The sequence below is a fragment of the Vespa velutina genome, chromosome 14, assembly GCF_912470025.1.
Source record: "Vespa velutina chromosome 14, iVesVel2.1, whole genome shotgun sequence".
Taxonomy (NCBI): Eukaryota; Metazoa; Arthropoda; class Insecta; order Hymenoptera; family Vespidae; genus Vespa; species Vespa velutina.
Window position 1 is genome coordinate 4763852 of NC_062201.1, and position 17291 is coordinate 4781142.

The window sequence follows — 17291 nt, forward strand, 5'->3', positions numbered from 1 at the left end:
TGATACCACAAGTCGCCATAACGTATGCTCCTTTCCTATCTTCCCTTCGCGATATCCTTTTTTCCCTTTTATTTAACATTTTCCTGATTTATATACATGTCTCGATGATCCGGTCTCTCAATTTCATTCACCAGAAGCTAGCAGAGTCATCTATGTATCTAATTCAATTCTCATGATGAAGAAGATGCATATATCAAATATTTGTGACTTCCACCTGACATGGTCGTATTTACCTGCTGCTAACCCTAGGAAGGTAAATCTTTTTACATAGGAAGACCTATATAACAGCATATACGATCCATTCATAGATCTGTCAAACAAATATGTATATCTACGTGTAATTTTGAGTTAAAAATTTCTCGCTCGTCTAGCCTAATAACTTGTTTTTGATGGAATATGTATATCTACATTATGAATAGATTAATTTCTTAGAAACAATCTAATGATATGTCTATATCTAATCATAAGTCTTTAAAACTAGAAACAGAAGGTCGCTAATCGCTGTATCAATGAATACTTATCTCTCGGGAATGTTAACGTTACTGTTTCTAGTTGTTAAACAGAAAAAAAGAAAAATACGTAGCATAGCTGTAAAATCAGCGACGTAATAGCTATAAATCAGCATGGTGATAAGAACTGATGCTAGGGAGAGGTAAAATAAAAGAATCGCTGAAAAGCTCAAAAGGATATATCGAGAAGGCTTAACGAAACCCCTGTGAGAGCTCTTATCACGCAGTGCCTCTCAAATCGAGTAGAATCGGTAGTTAGATATAAAGAATCGTTAACTAACCCCGTCGCATCGAACTTAACAATATTTTCTCCATCTTCCTACGTCTTTCCCTTCTTCTACATAGACCATAGAAAATTTATGAAGAACGATATGATCATTTGAGAGACACTGCGTTTTATCGGTCTGTCGGAACACTTAAATACGAACATATGGCTGCCAAATATAACGAGGTACCTTTTCCAATCGATACGAATTAGTTTGAGATTTAGGTATCGCCAATGACATATTTTATTGATATAAAAATTAATAAAATACATACCTACGTGTACAAATATTCGCATGCAATGCTGAAACATATTGCAACATCGTAATAATGACGTGTTATATGTTGGTACGAAAGTAGTAGATAGAAAAAAAAATTCCATCGGGAATAGAATAAATAATATTTAAGTAATTGAATATATATTTTCTGATGAAAGGGAGAAAAAAGAATTATACGGTAAAATGTAATAATAAAAAAATGAAGAAGAAAAGGTTACGCTTGGCTTGCTGCCATTCTCGCAAAAATAATTATGCATAATATCCTTTGCAATAATTAATGGATAGCAAGTTGTTTTAATAAACGATAGAGAAATAAAGGAAAGAATCAAAAAAGTAATCAATCTTTCATACACGTACGAGAGCACGTTAATCCCTTAGACTCATAATGCCGAAATCGATAAAGATGGAAGTCTCTCAGCGGGAGATCTCACATTATTAATAACATTTTTTTCTATCGACAGCTCTTTCTCCGTTGATCATGACATCGAAAATCTTATATTTAACGTTTTTATCGAGGTGTCCATCAGGATCCTCTGGGAGCCCACGCGTAAAGGATTAGAGCTTCTACCTACCACCTATCATTCTATCTTCGGTTCGCCTGCAACTTTGCCGTCTCGTTATCGCTATTCAAAAGTTTAGCCGCATAAGCCAGGAAAGTTCGCTCTTTTAACGATCATATAAGATCGGCGATTTAAATCGCGGTGCCTTTATTTCAAACTCCAAGACGTTCATTATTCTCCTTGACCTACGTTGATGCGACGACTGAACGTTTCGTCATCACAGGTCAAAGGGAAAAAGGATGAATTAATTTGTCACAAAAGTTTTATCTTTGGAATAACATTTTAGATTTTACAAACATTTGCAGATTTTTGTTCTTTTTTTTTTTTTTTCTTTTTCTTTTCCTCTAGCTTAGTTTCAATTCTACGATCGTTAGCATCGTTATTTATTACTCTGTAGAATAATATCATTATTCGGATTGTTCTTTAACATGTACTTTAAAATGCTCTTTATATCTACATTTCACATAGTTTTCTACAAAAATATTTCGCGAAAAAACTGTGTCGTTAATTGTTGTTAGATACGATGAAAATATATGCAATGATAATCGTTACGTCGTTACGCATAAGTTTTCACTTTCCTACGAATGTGATAGTACGTACATTCATTTAGGAACGCTAAGAGGGAATGTAAAAGAGATCGAGGAAGAAAGAGATCCATGTAAGGACGATGAACGGCGAAGGGGATGCTCTGTTGTTTGGTGGGGCTGGAGTTCGAGGATTGGCTGCGCGAAAGGCGACCTGCAGCCGAGGGGATGCGTCGGAAGGGTGCGTTCACAAGTATATATACTCCTGCCGGCGGCATTAGCGGGCGATCCGAACTTCTGAAAGGTTTAACCATTCTAAGGAATATTTTAAGCGCGAAGAAGGGAAAGTACGGATAAAGAAAAATATATATTATTATACGGTTGATTGTTATCAAGAAAACGAAAAAGTGTTATTTCATTGTTCACAAAAAGTTCAAGTTCGAAAATCTTTTTAAGACGGTTTCAAATCAACTTCGAGCTCGTTTGACAGTTCGAGATCGATTCGTTGATCGGTGAGTAAGTGAGTATCGAGATCGTTGATAATTATGTGACAACGACACTATCTTTTCTTTTCTTTTTTATTTTTTTTTTTCTTCTTCTTTTCTTTTTCCACAAACTTGTGCAATGAGAAGGACAGTGTTCGTTCCTTGTGTAATAACTCATGAACTGGACGGATATCTATGTTATCTGCCAGTTAAACATTACCGTGAAATTATTCGAATATATCGAATAAGTGTGATTTATTTCTCAATTTTTATTGTTTCACACGTTTTCGATCTTACCGGTACGATATATAAATAATTAAAGAGAATAAATTCGTTTCTACATAAAACTAATCATTTCGTCATTCCGTTTTTTAAATTCATTAGTCGAGCTAATAACTTTTTTATCGACTGTTAATTAGTTATTTATCTTTACAATTACTGCATTTTAATTAATAGGAAAACTCGTAATACGAGTAGTCGTTGTTCTCCGGAAGAAACTTTTTAACGAGTTAATTGAACGAAAGAGAACTTGTCGCTGTCAAAGTCAATTCAAATTCTTGCAATTAGCAAATAAGCGTATATATAAAAAAGGGTAAAGAGAATAAAAAAAACGAACAAACAAAGAGAGAGAGAGAGAGAGAGAGAGAATAAATAAAAATCGCTACTACATATTCAATGAAATTTCAACGACGTCACCTTGTCATTTCACATCTCACCGATATACATATGTACGAGATTTCTATATTATTTTTAACGAAGTGTTCCGACCCTACGTTCTGACAGACCGAATCGTTTAAATTGTGGAAATTGTTTAACATGACTGACGTCGTGTTAAGCGTAGGAAAAAAATCATTTTCGTTTGCAATTTGAAGAAAAATACCTCGCGTTCGGGCTTATCGATTTTTAACTCGTATTTCGCTATCTCCGTTCCATTTAATTAAATGGTCGAAAGTTACATCAATGGATGAAAATGTCCATGGGAGAATAAATCTGTCGAACGAATTTACATTGATGAAATAAAAAAGATTTGAATGAATCAGCTCATGATCGATCTACGATTTGACGTTATAAATGTCATCGTACGGAGAAGATATAATGAAAGTTTCACTCGCATGATTTCCTTCCCACTATCATAAATTACGTTATGAATATTACGAAGAAATCAGTGCCGTATAATGTTGTCTCTTTTCTTTTATACGGCTTCACGGTAACACTATTGTCCGCAAAACAGAGACTTTTAATACTGAAATGTTCATGTAACAACGTGTATTCTTTTAATCTTTCAACCATTATATAAGTTTTTACAATTTCATGAAAAACGATCGATCTATGAACTGGACCTGCGCTGGATAACCACCAACGTGCAATATTGTCCCGTTAAGTGGTTGTAAAAATGCTATAATTAATTCGCTCAGTCGCTTGATCCGTATTATACGAGTTTCAATCTCCACGTCGAACCTTTCTTTATAATCGTTCTATCTTTAAGCCTTTCTCTCTATATATAGTTTCTAATAATAAACTTCTTATTTCATCACGCAAGACAAAAAAAAGATCTTAAGCTTAAATTGAAATTTTTTCGTTTGCTATAAGGAATAAATATCCTTAGTTACTGTGAAATAAATATAGCGAGGAAAATGTATAAAATCAAATGAAAGCTCTTTCGTCAACGAAACATTTAGCATTCATTCATTCATTCATTCATTCATTCATTTATTTCATTTATTTCATTTATTTCATATGTGGAATCAGGCAACTGTTTGTAACTTTCTTTATTTGACTTTTTTATTTTCTCCAATTTTGCCGATATCGAGAACGAGAACTTACCATTATCGACAAAGTTACTTGTTGGACCAGCGAAACGTGGTAGAAGCAACAGGTAACTTTGGAGTCAAGTTTCCATCCACATGGCTCTTACACTGCATAGTATTATATTGCATTTCACTAGCTTTTCCAGTCTATTGATTTAAACCAATCGATTCATGCAATTTCTCATCGAACAATCCTCCATTCATTCGCGTGAAAAGATTTTATCGTAATAAATAGGTCACTCGATTCAAATATTTTTCTTGTATTCTTTCTCTTGTATCTAATGCAATTTAAAATAAATAACATAATACAATGAATATGTGATGAATAATACAATGAAATAATAAATAGAATGAATAATGAACTTACTGGTTTTTACAGTAACATATTGATTTACGATCTACGTCCAATTTGAAAATAGAAGATGAAATCCTTCGTTCTCGTGATACTTGTTACTATTTTTGGTATCACTATCATCCAATGCGAACCCGAACCGATGGCTAGACCAACCAGACCAAAAGTTTTTACAAGTCCGGAAGAGTTACGAAGATATTTAGATCTCGTCAAAGATTATTATTCGATAAATGGAAAGGCCAGGTAATATAATTATTATTTTTAATGTTTTCTCATCGAGCAATATTCATGTGATCATGAGATAATGATAAAATGAACGATACAGACGAATATGAACGAGTTTTCTTACGTCTTAACACAGGTATGGAAAAAGAGCCGGAGGTAACGCATTCCCTGCCTTTTATTTAGGATATCCGTGGAATACTTTGAGATTTATACTTGATACTCACCGCCATTTTCAACAACAAAAGGAGGATAAGAGCAAGCCGATAAAGGAACAAATCAATTTTCGTAATTTTCAAGATAATGATACAAAAAAGCAAATATTTCGAAATAATCCGTCAGAAAATTTAAGTGACATGATTGATAACTATTACGATGACGTAGAATAAATACGATTCTATCGATTTTCAATGTTGGAAAAATTACAACAATTCAAAGTTCAACTATTTCTTTTAAAGTGTCGTGTATTCGTGACTTGAATTAGTCAAAGTAATGATGATTTTATAAAATTGATGACTTGTAAAATTAATACATTTTTACACTTCGATTAGATGTATCTGCAGTAATGTTTCTATGACAGAAAACATAACTATTTATTTTTATGATTCTATAACGTCTTTTAATACCATCGTAATTTAAAATAAGATAAAACTCATATATTAGACCACGGCACTTTGGGCTTTAAAAATAAAATGGGAACAATTTATTTTACATTCAAATTGTCAACGTGTATCTAGCAGTTTCGATTATTAGTAAACATAATTAATTCCATGTTGTAAAAAAGCTGTGTCTGAGGTGGTATTAAAAGAGAGAAGAAAAGGAATGATCCAGAATTATGTAAGTTGTATTATTGACATGCTTTCTTCAAAAGATCTTAGAAGTTATGTGTTTTATGGAAGAAAGTCCAACCAAATAGATAATTCATTGCTACGAATATTATATGGAAATATATGATTAATGAGAAAAATTGAAGAAATCTTTATTTAATCAATTATAATAATATTTAAGATAAACAGTAAGTTCCTTCAAGTTATAATAAATGAATATTTACTAAGTATCATTTGCAAAAACCTCAATATCTCATTTGCACTATTTTAACTGATAATGACCACAAATAATTTGCGGAAGTGAATAATTTAAAAAAAAAATAGATTCAATTCAATAAAAACAACATAATATGATTACAAATTCAAATTAGTATATTATATATATTTATATCTTTGTTACAATAGGTACTTCGTATTTTGCTACAGAGACCGATAATTACAAACGTTAAATATTAAGACAACATGTAATACTTTCAAATATTCAAGAATATTAAAAGTAGGGCATACGGTACTTGATGTGGTAATTAGTAAGCTACATTTTAATTTTTATCTTCCTTTTCGTTCGTGCATTCAGCATGTTCTGGCCGATCACAGACTTGCAAAACCCGATTGAAATGTAAACTTGCTGGACAATGTTGAATTACTTTGACACCTCCAACGCATTTGTAAAACAGCGAACAATTTGTCTCGTGAGGTAAATGTACTACATTACCGGAATCGTCTGGTGGGCAATGATCTGGGATACTGCCAGGGGTCGATGAAGCTGGGACTCTTGTCGATGATTCAGGAGCCGCACTAGATGTTCCTTTAGTTTCTGGTAAATCTTGTTTTTCGTCTTCTTTATCGCCTGGTTTGCTTTTGCAGTTCGCTTGTTCCGGCAGATCGCAAACTTGTAAAGTTGGATTGAAATTTAAGCCAGGTGGGCATTGAAGGACAATTTTTTGACCTCCGTTGCATTTGTAAAACAGCGAACAATTTGTCTCGTGAGGTAAATGTACTACATTACCGGAATCGTCTGGTGGGCAATGATCTGGGATACTGCCAGGGGTCGATGAAGCTGGGACTCTTGTCGATGATTCAGGAGCCGCACTAGATGTTCCTTTAGTTTCTGGTAAATCTTGTTTTTCGTCTTCTTTATCGCCTGGTTTGCTTTTGCAGTTCGCTTGTTCCGGCAGATCGCAAACTTGTAAAGTTGGATTGAAATTTAAGCCAGGTGGGCATTGAAGGACAATTTTTTGACCTCCGTTGCATTTGTAAAACAGCGAACAATTTGTCTCGTGAGGTAAATGTACTACATTACCGGAATCGTCTGGTGGGCAATGATCTGGGATACTGCCAGGAGTTGATGAAGCTGGGACTCTTGTCGATGATTCAGGAGCCGCACTAGATGTTCCTTTAATTTCTGGTAAATCTTGTTTTTCGTCTTCTTTATCGCCTGGTTTGCTTTTGCAGTTCGCTTGTTCCGGCAGATCGCAAACTTGTAAAGTTGGATTGAAATATAAGCCAGGTGGGCATTGAAGGACAATTTTTTGACCTTCGTGGCATTTGTAAAACAGCGAACAATTCGTCTCATGAGGCAAATGTACTACATTACCGGAATCGTCTGGTGGGCAATGATCTGGGATACTGCCAGGAGTTGATGAAGCTGGGACTCTTGTCGATGATTCAGGAGCCGCACTAGATGTCCCTTTAATTTCTGGTAAATCTTGTTTTTCGTCTTCTTTATCGCCTGGTTTGCTTTTGCAGTTCGCTTGTTCCGGCAGATCGCAAACTTGTAAAGTTGGATTGAAATATAAGCCAGGTGGGCATTGAAGGACAATTTTTTGACCTTCGTGGCATTTGTAAAACAGCGAACAATTCGTCTCATGAGGCAAATGTACTACATTACCGGAATCGTCTGGTGGGCAATGATCTGGGATACTGCCAGGAGTCGATGAAGCTGGAACTCTTGTCGATGATTCAGGAGCCGCACTAGATGTTCCTTTAATTTCTGGTAAATCTTGTTTTTCGTCTTCTTTATTTTCTGGTTTGCTGGTGCATTTAGCATGTTCCGGCAGATCGCAAACTTGCAAAGTTGGATTGAAATGTAAGCCTGGTGGACACTGGTTAATTATTTTCTCACCTTTGTTGCATTTATAAAATAGCGTACAATCTGTTTCGTGAGGCAAATGTACTACTTCACCAGTATCATTTAATGGACAATGATCTGGGATACTGCCAGGAGTTGCTGAAATAATTTCTGTTTCTAATGATTGAGAAATAATTGATTGTTTAACTTTTAATGAATCTTGTTTTTTGTCTTCTTTATTTTCTGGTTTGCTGGTGCATTTAGCATGTTCCGGCAGATCGCAAACTTGTAAAGTTGGATTGAAATGTAAGCCTGGTGGACACTGGTTAATTATTTTCTCACCTTTGTTGCATTTATAAAATAGCGTACAATCTGTTTCGTGAGGCAAATGTACTACTTCACCAGTATCATTTAATGGACAATGATCTGGGATACTGCCAGGAGTTGCTGAAATAATTTCTGTTTCTAATGATTGAGAAATAATTGATTGTTTAACTTTTAATGAATCTTGTTTTTTGTCTTCTTTATTTTCTGGTTTGCTGGTGCATTTAGCATGTTCCGGCAGATCGCAAACTTGTAAAGTTGGATTGAAATGTAAGCCTGGTGGACACTGGTTAATTATTTTCTCACCTTTGTTGCATTTATAAAATAGCGTACAATCTGTTTCGTGAGGCAAATGTACTACTTCACCAGTATCATTTAATGGACAATGATCTGGGATACTGCCAGGAGTTGCTGAAATAATTTCTGTTTCTAATGATTGAGAAATAATTGATTGTTTAACTTTTAATGAATCTTGTTTTTTGTCTTCTTTATTTTCTGGTTTGCTGGTGCATTTAGCATGTTCCGGCAGATCGCAAACTTGTAAAGTTGGATTGAAATGTAAGCCTGGTGGACACTGGTTAATTATTTTCTCACCTTTGTTGCATTTATAAAATAGCGTACAATCTGTTTCGTGAGGCAAATGTACTACTTCACCAGTATCATTTAATGGACAATGATCTGGGATACTGCCAGGAGTTGTTGAAATAATTTCTGTTTCTAATGATTGAGAAATAATTGATTGTTTAACTTTTAATAAATCTTGATTTTCGTCTACTTTATTGTCTAGTTTGTTCTTGCATTTAGCATTTTCTGGCAGATCACATATTTGCATCACTGGATTGAAATGTAATCCTGGTGGACACTTCTGAAGTATTTTTTGACCTTTGTTGCATTTGTAAAATAGGGAACAATTTGTTTCGTGGGGCAAATGTACAAGTTTTCCGAAATCATCTGAAGGACAATGATCTGGGACACCCTGAGTATACGTTGATGATGAAACTATTTTAGATGATGGAGGAACTTCTTCCATTAAATGAGCATCCTTTATAGATACTTCAGGTATATTTTCTTCATTTGTAGATTTGCAGTTCGAATTCTCTGGCTGTATGCATACCTATAAATCGCAGCAATTGGTAAAGATTATAAAGTATTTTTTTATTTCATCCTAGAACATACAAAGATGTATATTTAATAAAATGTTATGCAATAGTCTTAATTATTCAATGAACAAACTTGGTAATTATGAATTATATTTTAGATTATATTATTAAAAAGTAGTCATTATATTCTAATATTTCAGACGATTAATGGAAAGCTCAATCTATATCCCAGAATAAAATTATTAACAAAAATTTAATAATATCGTGGATAATGGATAAAATATAGCTCTATTTTATGAATATAAAATATTGCTAACGGACTTTTTTTTTTAATGAAGCATTTTAAACTGTCTGCTATGTTAGACATATAGACAAATATTATTTGGTATTATGATTGTAGCAAAATCAATGCAAAAGAAAAGTAAATGTTTAAAATCTTAAGATTTTGATTCGATCTGATCTTGATAAATATCTATTGCAATGTTATTTCGGACTAAATACAAAACAATTAATAATGTGTTAGTAATAACCATGACGTTTAATAATAATAACCATGACGAAATTTGTGTGATAAGCTGATGGAAACAATGGCAATAAAAATGATTACAATGGATTGATCAAATCCATTCAGATGTTATTATCTGTTTGTTTTTTCTTCTTTTCTTTGAAGAAGACTATGATATTGCAAATAAAAAATGCGAGATTCTAATATAAATATATCAACTAGTTTTAAGAGACTAGTAAATTGACTTGCAATGATAATATCAATTTCAAATACACTTCTAGTTATCGTTTTTTGATAAAAGTGGAGTAAGTAATCAAAAAAATGATAATGAAAAAAGTCGCGTTGAAAGATGTGTATTATATATAATGTGCTATAGAGGAATCGTTTAATTGTTAAACCTTGTAACTTAAGAAGCCGTGCAAATTTTCATGTTTTGATTCCGAATGGATGTTCCTGACGTGCTTGGCTCGATTGAATTGAAGGACAATTTGCTTTATCAGGTGTTGTGCAAATATTGTGTTTTTGATCCCAATGTAATCCGTTTGGACATTTATGTCGGATAAGCCTACTGCCTTTGCACTTATAATAGAATTCGCAATACAATTTATCAGCCTGAGTAGAACCCTCGACGCAGGGTCGGCGACGACAATTTGCTTCTGATCGTGCGGTGCAGTATAGGCGTTCTTGATTCCAATAGAATCCAGATGAACATTTAAGCTGAATGTACATGTGATTTATGCACATGTAAACCTTATCGCAGTCCTTCTCGTGGGGTTTGAAAAGACCTTCTGCACACGTGGTAATAAGTGCCGTAGAATAAAGTGCATCTAATGGTTTCATGCAAATATTGTATTCTTGATTCCAATATAATCCAGGATCGCATACTTTCGTAACGTTATTATAAGAACCTTCAACGCAGGCGAAATTTTTATGACAATTTGCTTCGCTTGGATTTCTACACTGATGGTTTACTCTATCCCATTCCAATTTCCCATCACATTTCTGCTTGGTAAATTTACCGTTTCTGCATAGATAGTACAAATTACAATTACACTCATGAGGGGCGGTAGAATTCTCGATGCACACACGACAATCTACTAATTCAGGAACTGAGCAAATATTGTGTTTTCGATCCCAAAATAATCCAGATGGACATGTTTTCTGAACGTAAGTACCATTTTCGCAGGCGTAATACTTGTTGCATTCTATTTCGTGGGATTTAAATGGACCTTCTTTGCAAGTAGACGAATGATAAGGACATTTTGCCACTTCAGCTATTTCGCATTTATTATTATCGCGATCCCATTCTTTTCCATCTGTGCACTTCTTTTGGACCAATTCACCTTTTACGCATTGATAGTACAATTCGCATTTACACTCGTGATACAGGGTAGAATCCTCGATGCATCTTAATTTTGGTAGGTAAGGACAATTTGCCTCTTCAACTGATGTGCAAATATTGCGTGCTTGATTCCAATGTAATCCAGATTTACATGTTCTCGGAACATAATTATTATTTTCGCACTCGTAATACATATTGCATACATTTTCGTAGGGCTTGAATGAACCTTCTGTACATTTATAGGAAGGACAATGTGCTTCTTCTGGTTTACTACAACGATAGTTATTGCGATCCCAGTGCAATCCCCTTAGACATTTCTGCAGGTTCCATGCACCAGATATGCATGTATAGGACCATTCGCATTGACACTCATGAGGCTTGGTAGAACCATCGATGCAAATACGACAATTTGCTTTTTCAGGTGTCGTGCAAATATTATTTTTTCGATCCCAATGTAACCCAGATGGACATGTTTGCGGAACGTAATTATTATGATAACACACGTAATATTTATCGCACTCCCTCTCATGGGGTTTGTAATAGCCTTGATCACAATGATTTAGAGGACAATTCGCTTCCTCAATTCTTCTGCAACGATTGTTATTGCGATCCCATTGTTCTCCCGTTGGACATTCCTGCTTGATATATCCACCGCTTTTGCATGTATAATACCATTCGCAATATAACTCATGAGGCTTGTTAGAACCTTCGATGCAATAAGGACAATTTGCTTTATCAGGTGTTGTGCAAATATTATTTTTTCGATCCCAATATAATCCAGATGGACATGTTTGCGGAACGTAATTATTATGATAACACACGTAATACTTATCGCACTCCCTCTCATGGGGTTTGTAATAGCCTTGATCACAATGATTTAGAGGACAATTCGCTTCCTCAATTCTTCTGCAAAGATTGTTATTGCGATCCCATTGTTCTCCCGTTGGACATTCCTGGTTGATGAAATGACCGTTTTTGCATCTATAAAACAATTCGCAATAACACTCATGAGGCTTGGTAGAACCTTCGATGCAATAAGGACAATTTGCTCTATCAGGTGTTGTGCAAACATTATGGTTCCGATCCCAATATAATCCAGATGGACATGTTTGCGGAACGTAATTACTAAGTTCGCACACGTAATACTTATCGCAATCCTTCTCGTGGGGTTTGTAATAGCCTTGATCACAATGATTTATAGGACAATTTGCTTCTTCAATTCTCCTGCAGCGATTGTTATTGCGATCCCACTGTTCTCCCCTTGGACATTCCTGCTTGATATATCCACCGTTTTTGCATGTATAATACCATTCGCAATATAACTCATGAGGCTTGTTAGAACCTTCGATGCAATAAGGACAATTTGCTTTATCAGGTGTTGTGCAAATATTATTTTTTCGATCCCAATATAATCCAGATGGACATGTTTGCGGAACGTAATTATTATGATAACACACGTAATATTTATCGCACTCCCTCTCATGGGGTTTGTAATAGCCTTGATCACAATGATTTAGAGGACAATTCGCTTCCTCAATTCTTCTGCAACGATTGTTATTGCGATCCCATTGTTCTCCCGTTGGACATTCCTGGTTGATAAAATGACCGTTTTTGCATGTATAATACCATTCGCAATATAACTCATGAGGCTTGTTAGAACCTTCGATGCAATAAGGACAATTTGCTCTATCAGGTGTTGTACAAATATTATTTTTTCGATCCCAATATAATCCAGATGGACATGTTTGCGGAACGTAATTATTATGATAACACACGTAATACTTATCGCACTCCCTCTCATGGGGTTTGTAATAGCCTTGATCACAATGATTTAGAGGACAATTCGCTTCCTCAATTCTTCTGCAAAGATTCTTATTGCGATCCCATTGTTCTCCCGTTGGACATTCCTGCTTGATATATCCACCGTTTTTGCATGTATAATACCATTCGCAATATAACTCATGAGGCTTGGTAGAACCTTCGATGCAATAAGGACAATTTGCTTTATCAGGTGTTGTGCAAATATTATTTTTTCGATCCCAATATAATCCAGATGGACATGTTTGCGGAACGTAATTATTATGATAACACACGTAATATTTATCGCACTCCCTCTCATGGGGTTTGTAATAGCCTTGATCACAATGATTTAGAGGACAATTCGCTTCCTCAATTCTTCTGCAACGATTGTTATTGCGATCCCATTGTTCTCCCGTTGGACATTCCTGGTTGATAAAATGACCGTTTTTGCATGTATAATACCATTCGCAATATAACTCATGAGGCTTGTTAGAACCTTCGATGCAATAAGGACAATTTGCTCTATCAGGTGTTGTACAAATATTATTTTTTCGATCCCAATATAATCCAGATGGACATGTTTGCGGAACGTAATTATTATGATAACACACGTAATACTTATCGCACTCCCTCTCATGGGGTTTGTAATAGCCTTGATCACAATGATTTAGAGGACAATTCGCTTCCTCAATTCTTCTGCAAAGATTCTTATTGCGATCCCATTGTTCTCCCGTTGGACATTCCTGCTTGATATATCCACCGTTTTTGCATGTATAATACCATTCGCAATATAACTCATGAGGCTTGTTAGAACCTTCATTGCAATAAGGACAATTTGCTCTATCAGGTGTTGTACAAATATTATGTTTTCGATCCCAATATAATCCAGATGGACATGTATGCTGAACGTAATTACTAAGTTCGCACACGTAATACTTATCGCAATCCTTCTCGTGGAGTTTGTAATAGCCTTGATCACAATGATTTAGAGGACAATTCGCTTCCTCAATTCTTCTGCAACGATTGTTATTGCGATCCCACTGTTCTCCCCTTGGACATTCCTGTTTGATATTTGTACCATTTAAGCATGTATAATACCATTCGCAATATACCTCATGAGGCTTCGTAGAACCTACGGTGCAATAAGGACAATTTGCTTTATCAGGTGTTGTGCAAATATTATTTTTTCGATCCCAATGTAACCCAGAGGGACATGTTTTCTCAACATAATGATTATGTTCACACATGTAATACTTATTGCATTCCTTCTCGTGAGGTTTGTAAGGGCCTTGATCACAATGGTTTATAGGACAATCTGCTGTTTTACTGCAAACTTCGTTTTCTCGATCCCAATTTAATCCAGAAGCACATCTATGCGGTACATATATTGTTCCTTCACACCTGTAATATTTATCGCAATCCACTTCGTCGGGTTTGTAATAACCACCATTACATTTAACGTAAGTACATTTTGCTTTTCCAGGTCGTGTGCATTTTTTGTTAACATCATCCCAATGATTGTCATCTTTACAATGTGTCCGTACTAAATCTCCATTACAGCATTCATAATATAGTTGACATTGGCATTCATGTTTTCGTAATTCTCCTTCCGTACACGTTAGGTTAAATGGTAACGTTAGTTTTGTCCTCGAGATTCCTTGGTGCGTACTTTCTTTTTTCTCGTCTATATAACAGGCTTGCAGATCTTGGTTCCAATACCTATCATTCGAACACTGTTTGAGTATTTTTTTACCATTAATGTTCTCATAATATAAACTGCGTGTGCACTCATGTTCTTCGTATCGAATTGAATTTGATGGGTTAGTTGATGATATCGAGGATGGTATGTTACGTGGCGTTGTTAGTTGCGATGTTTGTTGGTTTGTTAGTGGCACATCTACATATGTTGTTAGTACAGGTTGAAATTTACAACCTACTTCTGAAGGATAGTCACAAACCTGAAGTAGAGGATTAAAGTGTAGCCTATCGCCTCTACTGTTACTGTACGGACACTCTTTCAAAATTTTTTCACCTAAAAAGCAAACATAAAATTTGCTGCAATCTGATTCATGAGCTAATAAAACCGTTTCCTCGAGAGAATCTTCACTTGGGCATACTGTAGGTGCTGCCTGCTTAGGGGCTGCTTCTAAATTTACTGCGGCTAGGATGATCGCAAATACTGCGATCAAACCAAAGTTTCCTAAAATTGATGGAAAACATTTAGATCATTGAAAATGTTGAAAATTTTCGAAAAAGTTTTTTTTTTATCTATATTTGTAATAAACGTTTCTACTTTTTTTTTTTTTTATATAACATTTATCCTTCTTCGTTGATTTTTCTCTTATCAAACTATTTTGCAATATCGTACGTTTATCGAGAGCATTGATAAATAAAGTTAAGTATGCACGTAACATCTTTAATACGGACATACTAAATGGATCTAAAAATGAACTGTTAATATTTTTATTGCATAAGCTTTTATTCACCGGTATCTTAAATTATTTAACAATATATAACGATAAGTACACTAATAACAAACACTATATAACAATAAGTATCTCGATCGACAATATCTTACGTACTTGTAACAGATAATATGTCATTTTTATATTCAATAAATATTCTATAGACCAATCTTGAAGGATATTATAAAACGCGTAAATTATCCTATCGCCTGTAAAATCTTGTATGTTAATGGATTATTTAATTCGTTAATTAATAAGCAATTAATCACTAATAGATCATGTAAAAAATATTCGTGACAAAAATTTAACGATACGTTGACTCACCTTTCATCGTGAACAAACTGTCCAATGGATCTTTTAATGATATATCTTTACCTCGCACTCGATAAATTGATAACTAATAATAGTGAGTAGGAAAGAACCTCTTTTATAGGCATGTAAAAGCTTATCATTCGATTAACTCGTTCGTTATCATTGATATCTTCAAAAAATAGTCTTTTGAAGCATGTTACAGACACATTCGCCATATCATTAATTTCTAAGAACTAATGAGCGTACAAGTGTAACGTTGCATTTTTTCACATACAACAAAACGTTCTCATATCTTTTAAAGAGTTTTTCCTCATAGTGAAAACATTGATTTCTATTATCTTAACGGAATCTGCCATTATTGTATCAATTTTCAAACATTTTTCAATATTTTCAATCGAGGAAAACAACTAGTATTTTATAACAAAATGTATACATATATTGGAGAGATAGGAGAAAACAATTAATGAAATAATACTACAGAAATATCTCCTACGTAATCCAAAGAACTTTCTACGGAAGTATTGATAACGATACTAATATCGCATCATATCAATCGCAAATTCTATGTGGAATTAAACTCAATTTAGTTGCTATCATAATCGAAACTCAAATTCTTTTTACATAATTCATCGTACTTTGATCTTTTATATTATCAGTGATATGAATATTTCTAATACATTATCTATTAAAGTTATCATCACGAAAAATTTATATAATAAATTTTATTATAAGAGTAAATAATAGTATAGATTAAATTTTATTTAATATTTTAGCCATAACAATTACTGAAATAAGAGCAATTAATTATATTCCCAAGTAATGTAATAAAGTATTACACTAAAAGGTATCTTTCATATAGCATGTAGAAAAAATGAAATTTGCTAAGCGTTATTTAGTAATTTCTTAAGTTTATACATTATTCGGCATTATTCGGTTTTATGATCTTAAAAACAATTAATCTTTATTAAAAGAAAAAGAAAAAAAAAAAACAAAGAAAAAAGTTTAATCTTTCGCAGCATATAATAATCACGTATTGATCATTGATAATATAGTAAACTGTTAAACGAATGTAACATCGGTAATATATGTGTACATTTTTACCTACCAAGAGATTTCAATCATAATAGATGGCATATTTTCATAATGCAATATTAATTACTCGTATAATCTTATTAAATTATTAATATTTATTTTCATATACATATATATATATATATATATATATATATATTATCTACTAACTGCACTGATCTAAACTATAAATGAAAAATAGAGAAGATATCTAAAGTAGAAGGGAAGATTAAAAAAGGAAAATTCAATCAAGTTACATTATCGATGGAACTGAAAATAACATTTAACAACGTTTCTAAATAATCTACGAATTGAAACCATTGAATTGCAATAATTAGATACTTTTGTTAAGTTGTAAGCAATTGGCAATTGCCGTCCTTATGCATTGTTTCTTAGAATTATTTCAATGCCGACATTTAGCGCATTTGTTAAGAATGAGGTCTCCATTTTTGTATATATAATATTGGTCGCAGGA

At 33.9% G+C, this 17291-nt stretch overlaps 2 protein-coding genes across 3 annotated transcripts; one reads left to right on the forward strand and one right to left on the reverse strand.

The window, feature by feature from the left end:
* The first annotated feature begins 4850 nt into the window (after positions 1–4850).
* Positions 4851–5391, forward strand: LOC124954180. Its single transcript, XM_047506692.1, has 2 exons — positions 4851–5023; positions 5142–5391. Exons 1-2 carry the CDS (start codon positions 4851–4853, stop codon positions 5389–5391), a joined length of 423 nt encoding a protein of 140 aa, XP_047362648.1.
* A 787-nt stretch (positions 5392–6178) lies between these two features.
* Positions 6179–15898, reverse strand: LOC124954008 (chitin-binding domain protein cbd-1-like). 2 transcript variants are annotated; one of them, XM_047506183.1, is made up of 3 exons: positions 15758–15898; positions 14927–15168; positions 6179–9335 (listed from the first exon to the last, which is right to left on the reverse strand). In XM_047506183.1, exons 1-3 carry the CDS (start codon positions 15762–15764, stop codon positions 6369–6371), a joined length of 3216 nt encoding a protein of 1071 aa, XP_047362139.1. In that variant the 5' UTR covers positions 15765–15898; the 3' UTR covers positions 6179–6368. The 2 variants fall into 2 exon arrangements, with proteins under 2 accessions (XP_047362139.1, XP_047362141.1); XM_047506185.1 differs by lacking the exons at positions 14927–15168; positions 15758–15898 and adding an exon at positions 10225–10358.
* Positions 15899–17291: the final 1393 nt, after the last annotated feature.

Bases quoted from the DNA above. Each gene is read 5' to 3' on its own strand.
- LOC124954180 (XM_047506692.1), top strand. From the start codon at position 4,851: ATGAAATCCTTCGTTCTCGTGATACTTGTTACTATTTTTGGTATCACT. The intron at 5,024-5,141 runs GTAATATAATTA...GTCTTAACACAG, and splicing joins TCGATAAATGGAAAGGCCAG to GTATGGAAAAAGAGCCGGAG.
- LOC124954008 (XM_047506183.1), bottom strand. The intron at 9,336-14,926 runs GTTTGTGACTAT...TGCGATTTATAG, and splicing joins ACTTTAATCCTCTACTTCAG to GTATGCATACAGCCAGAGAA.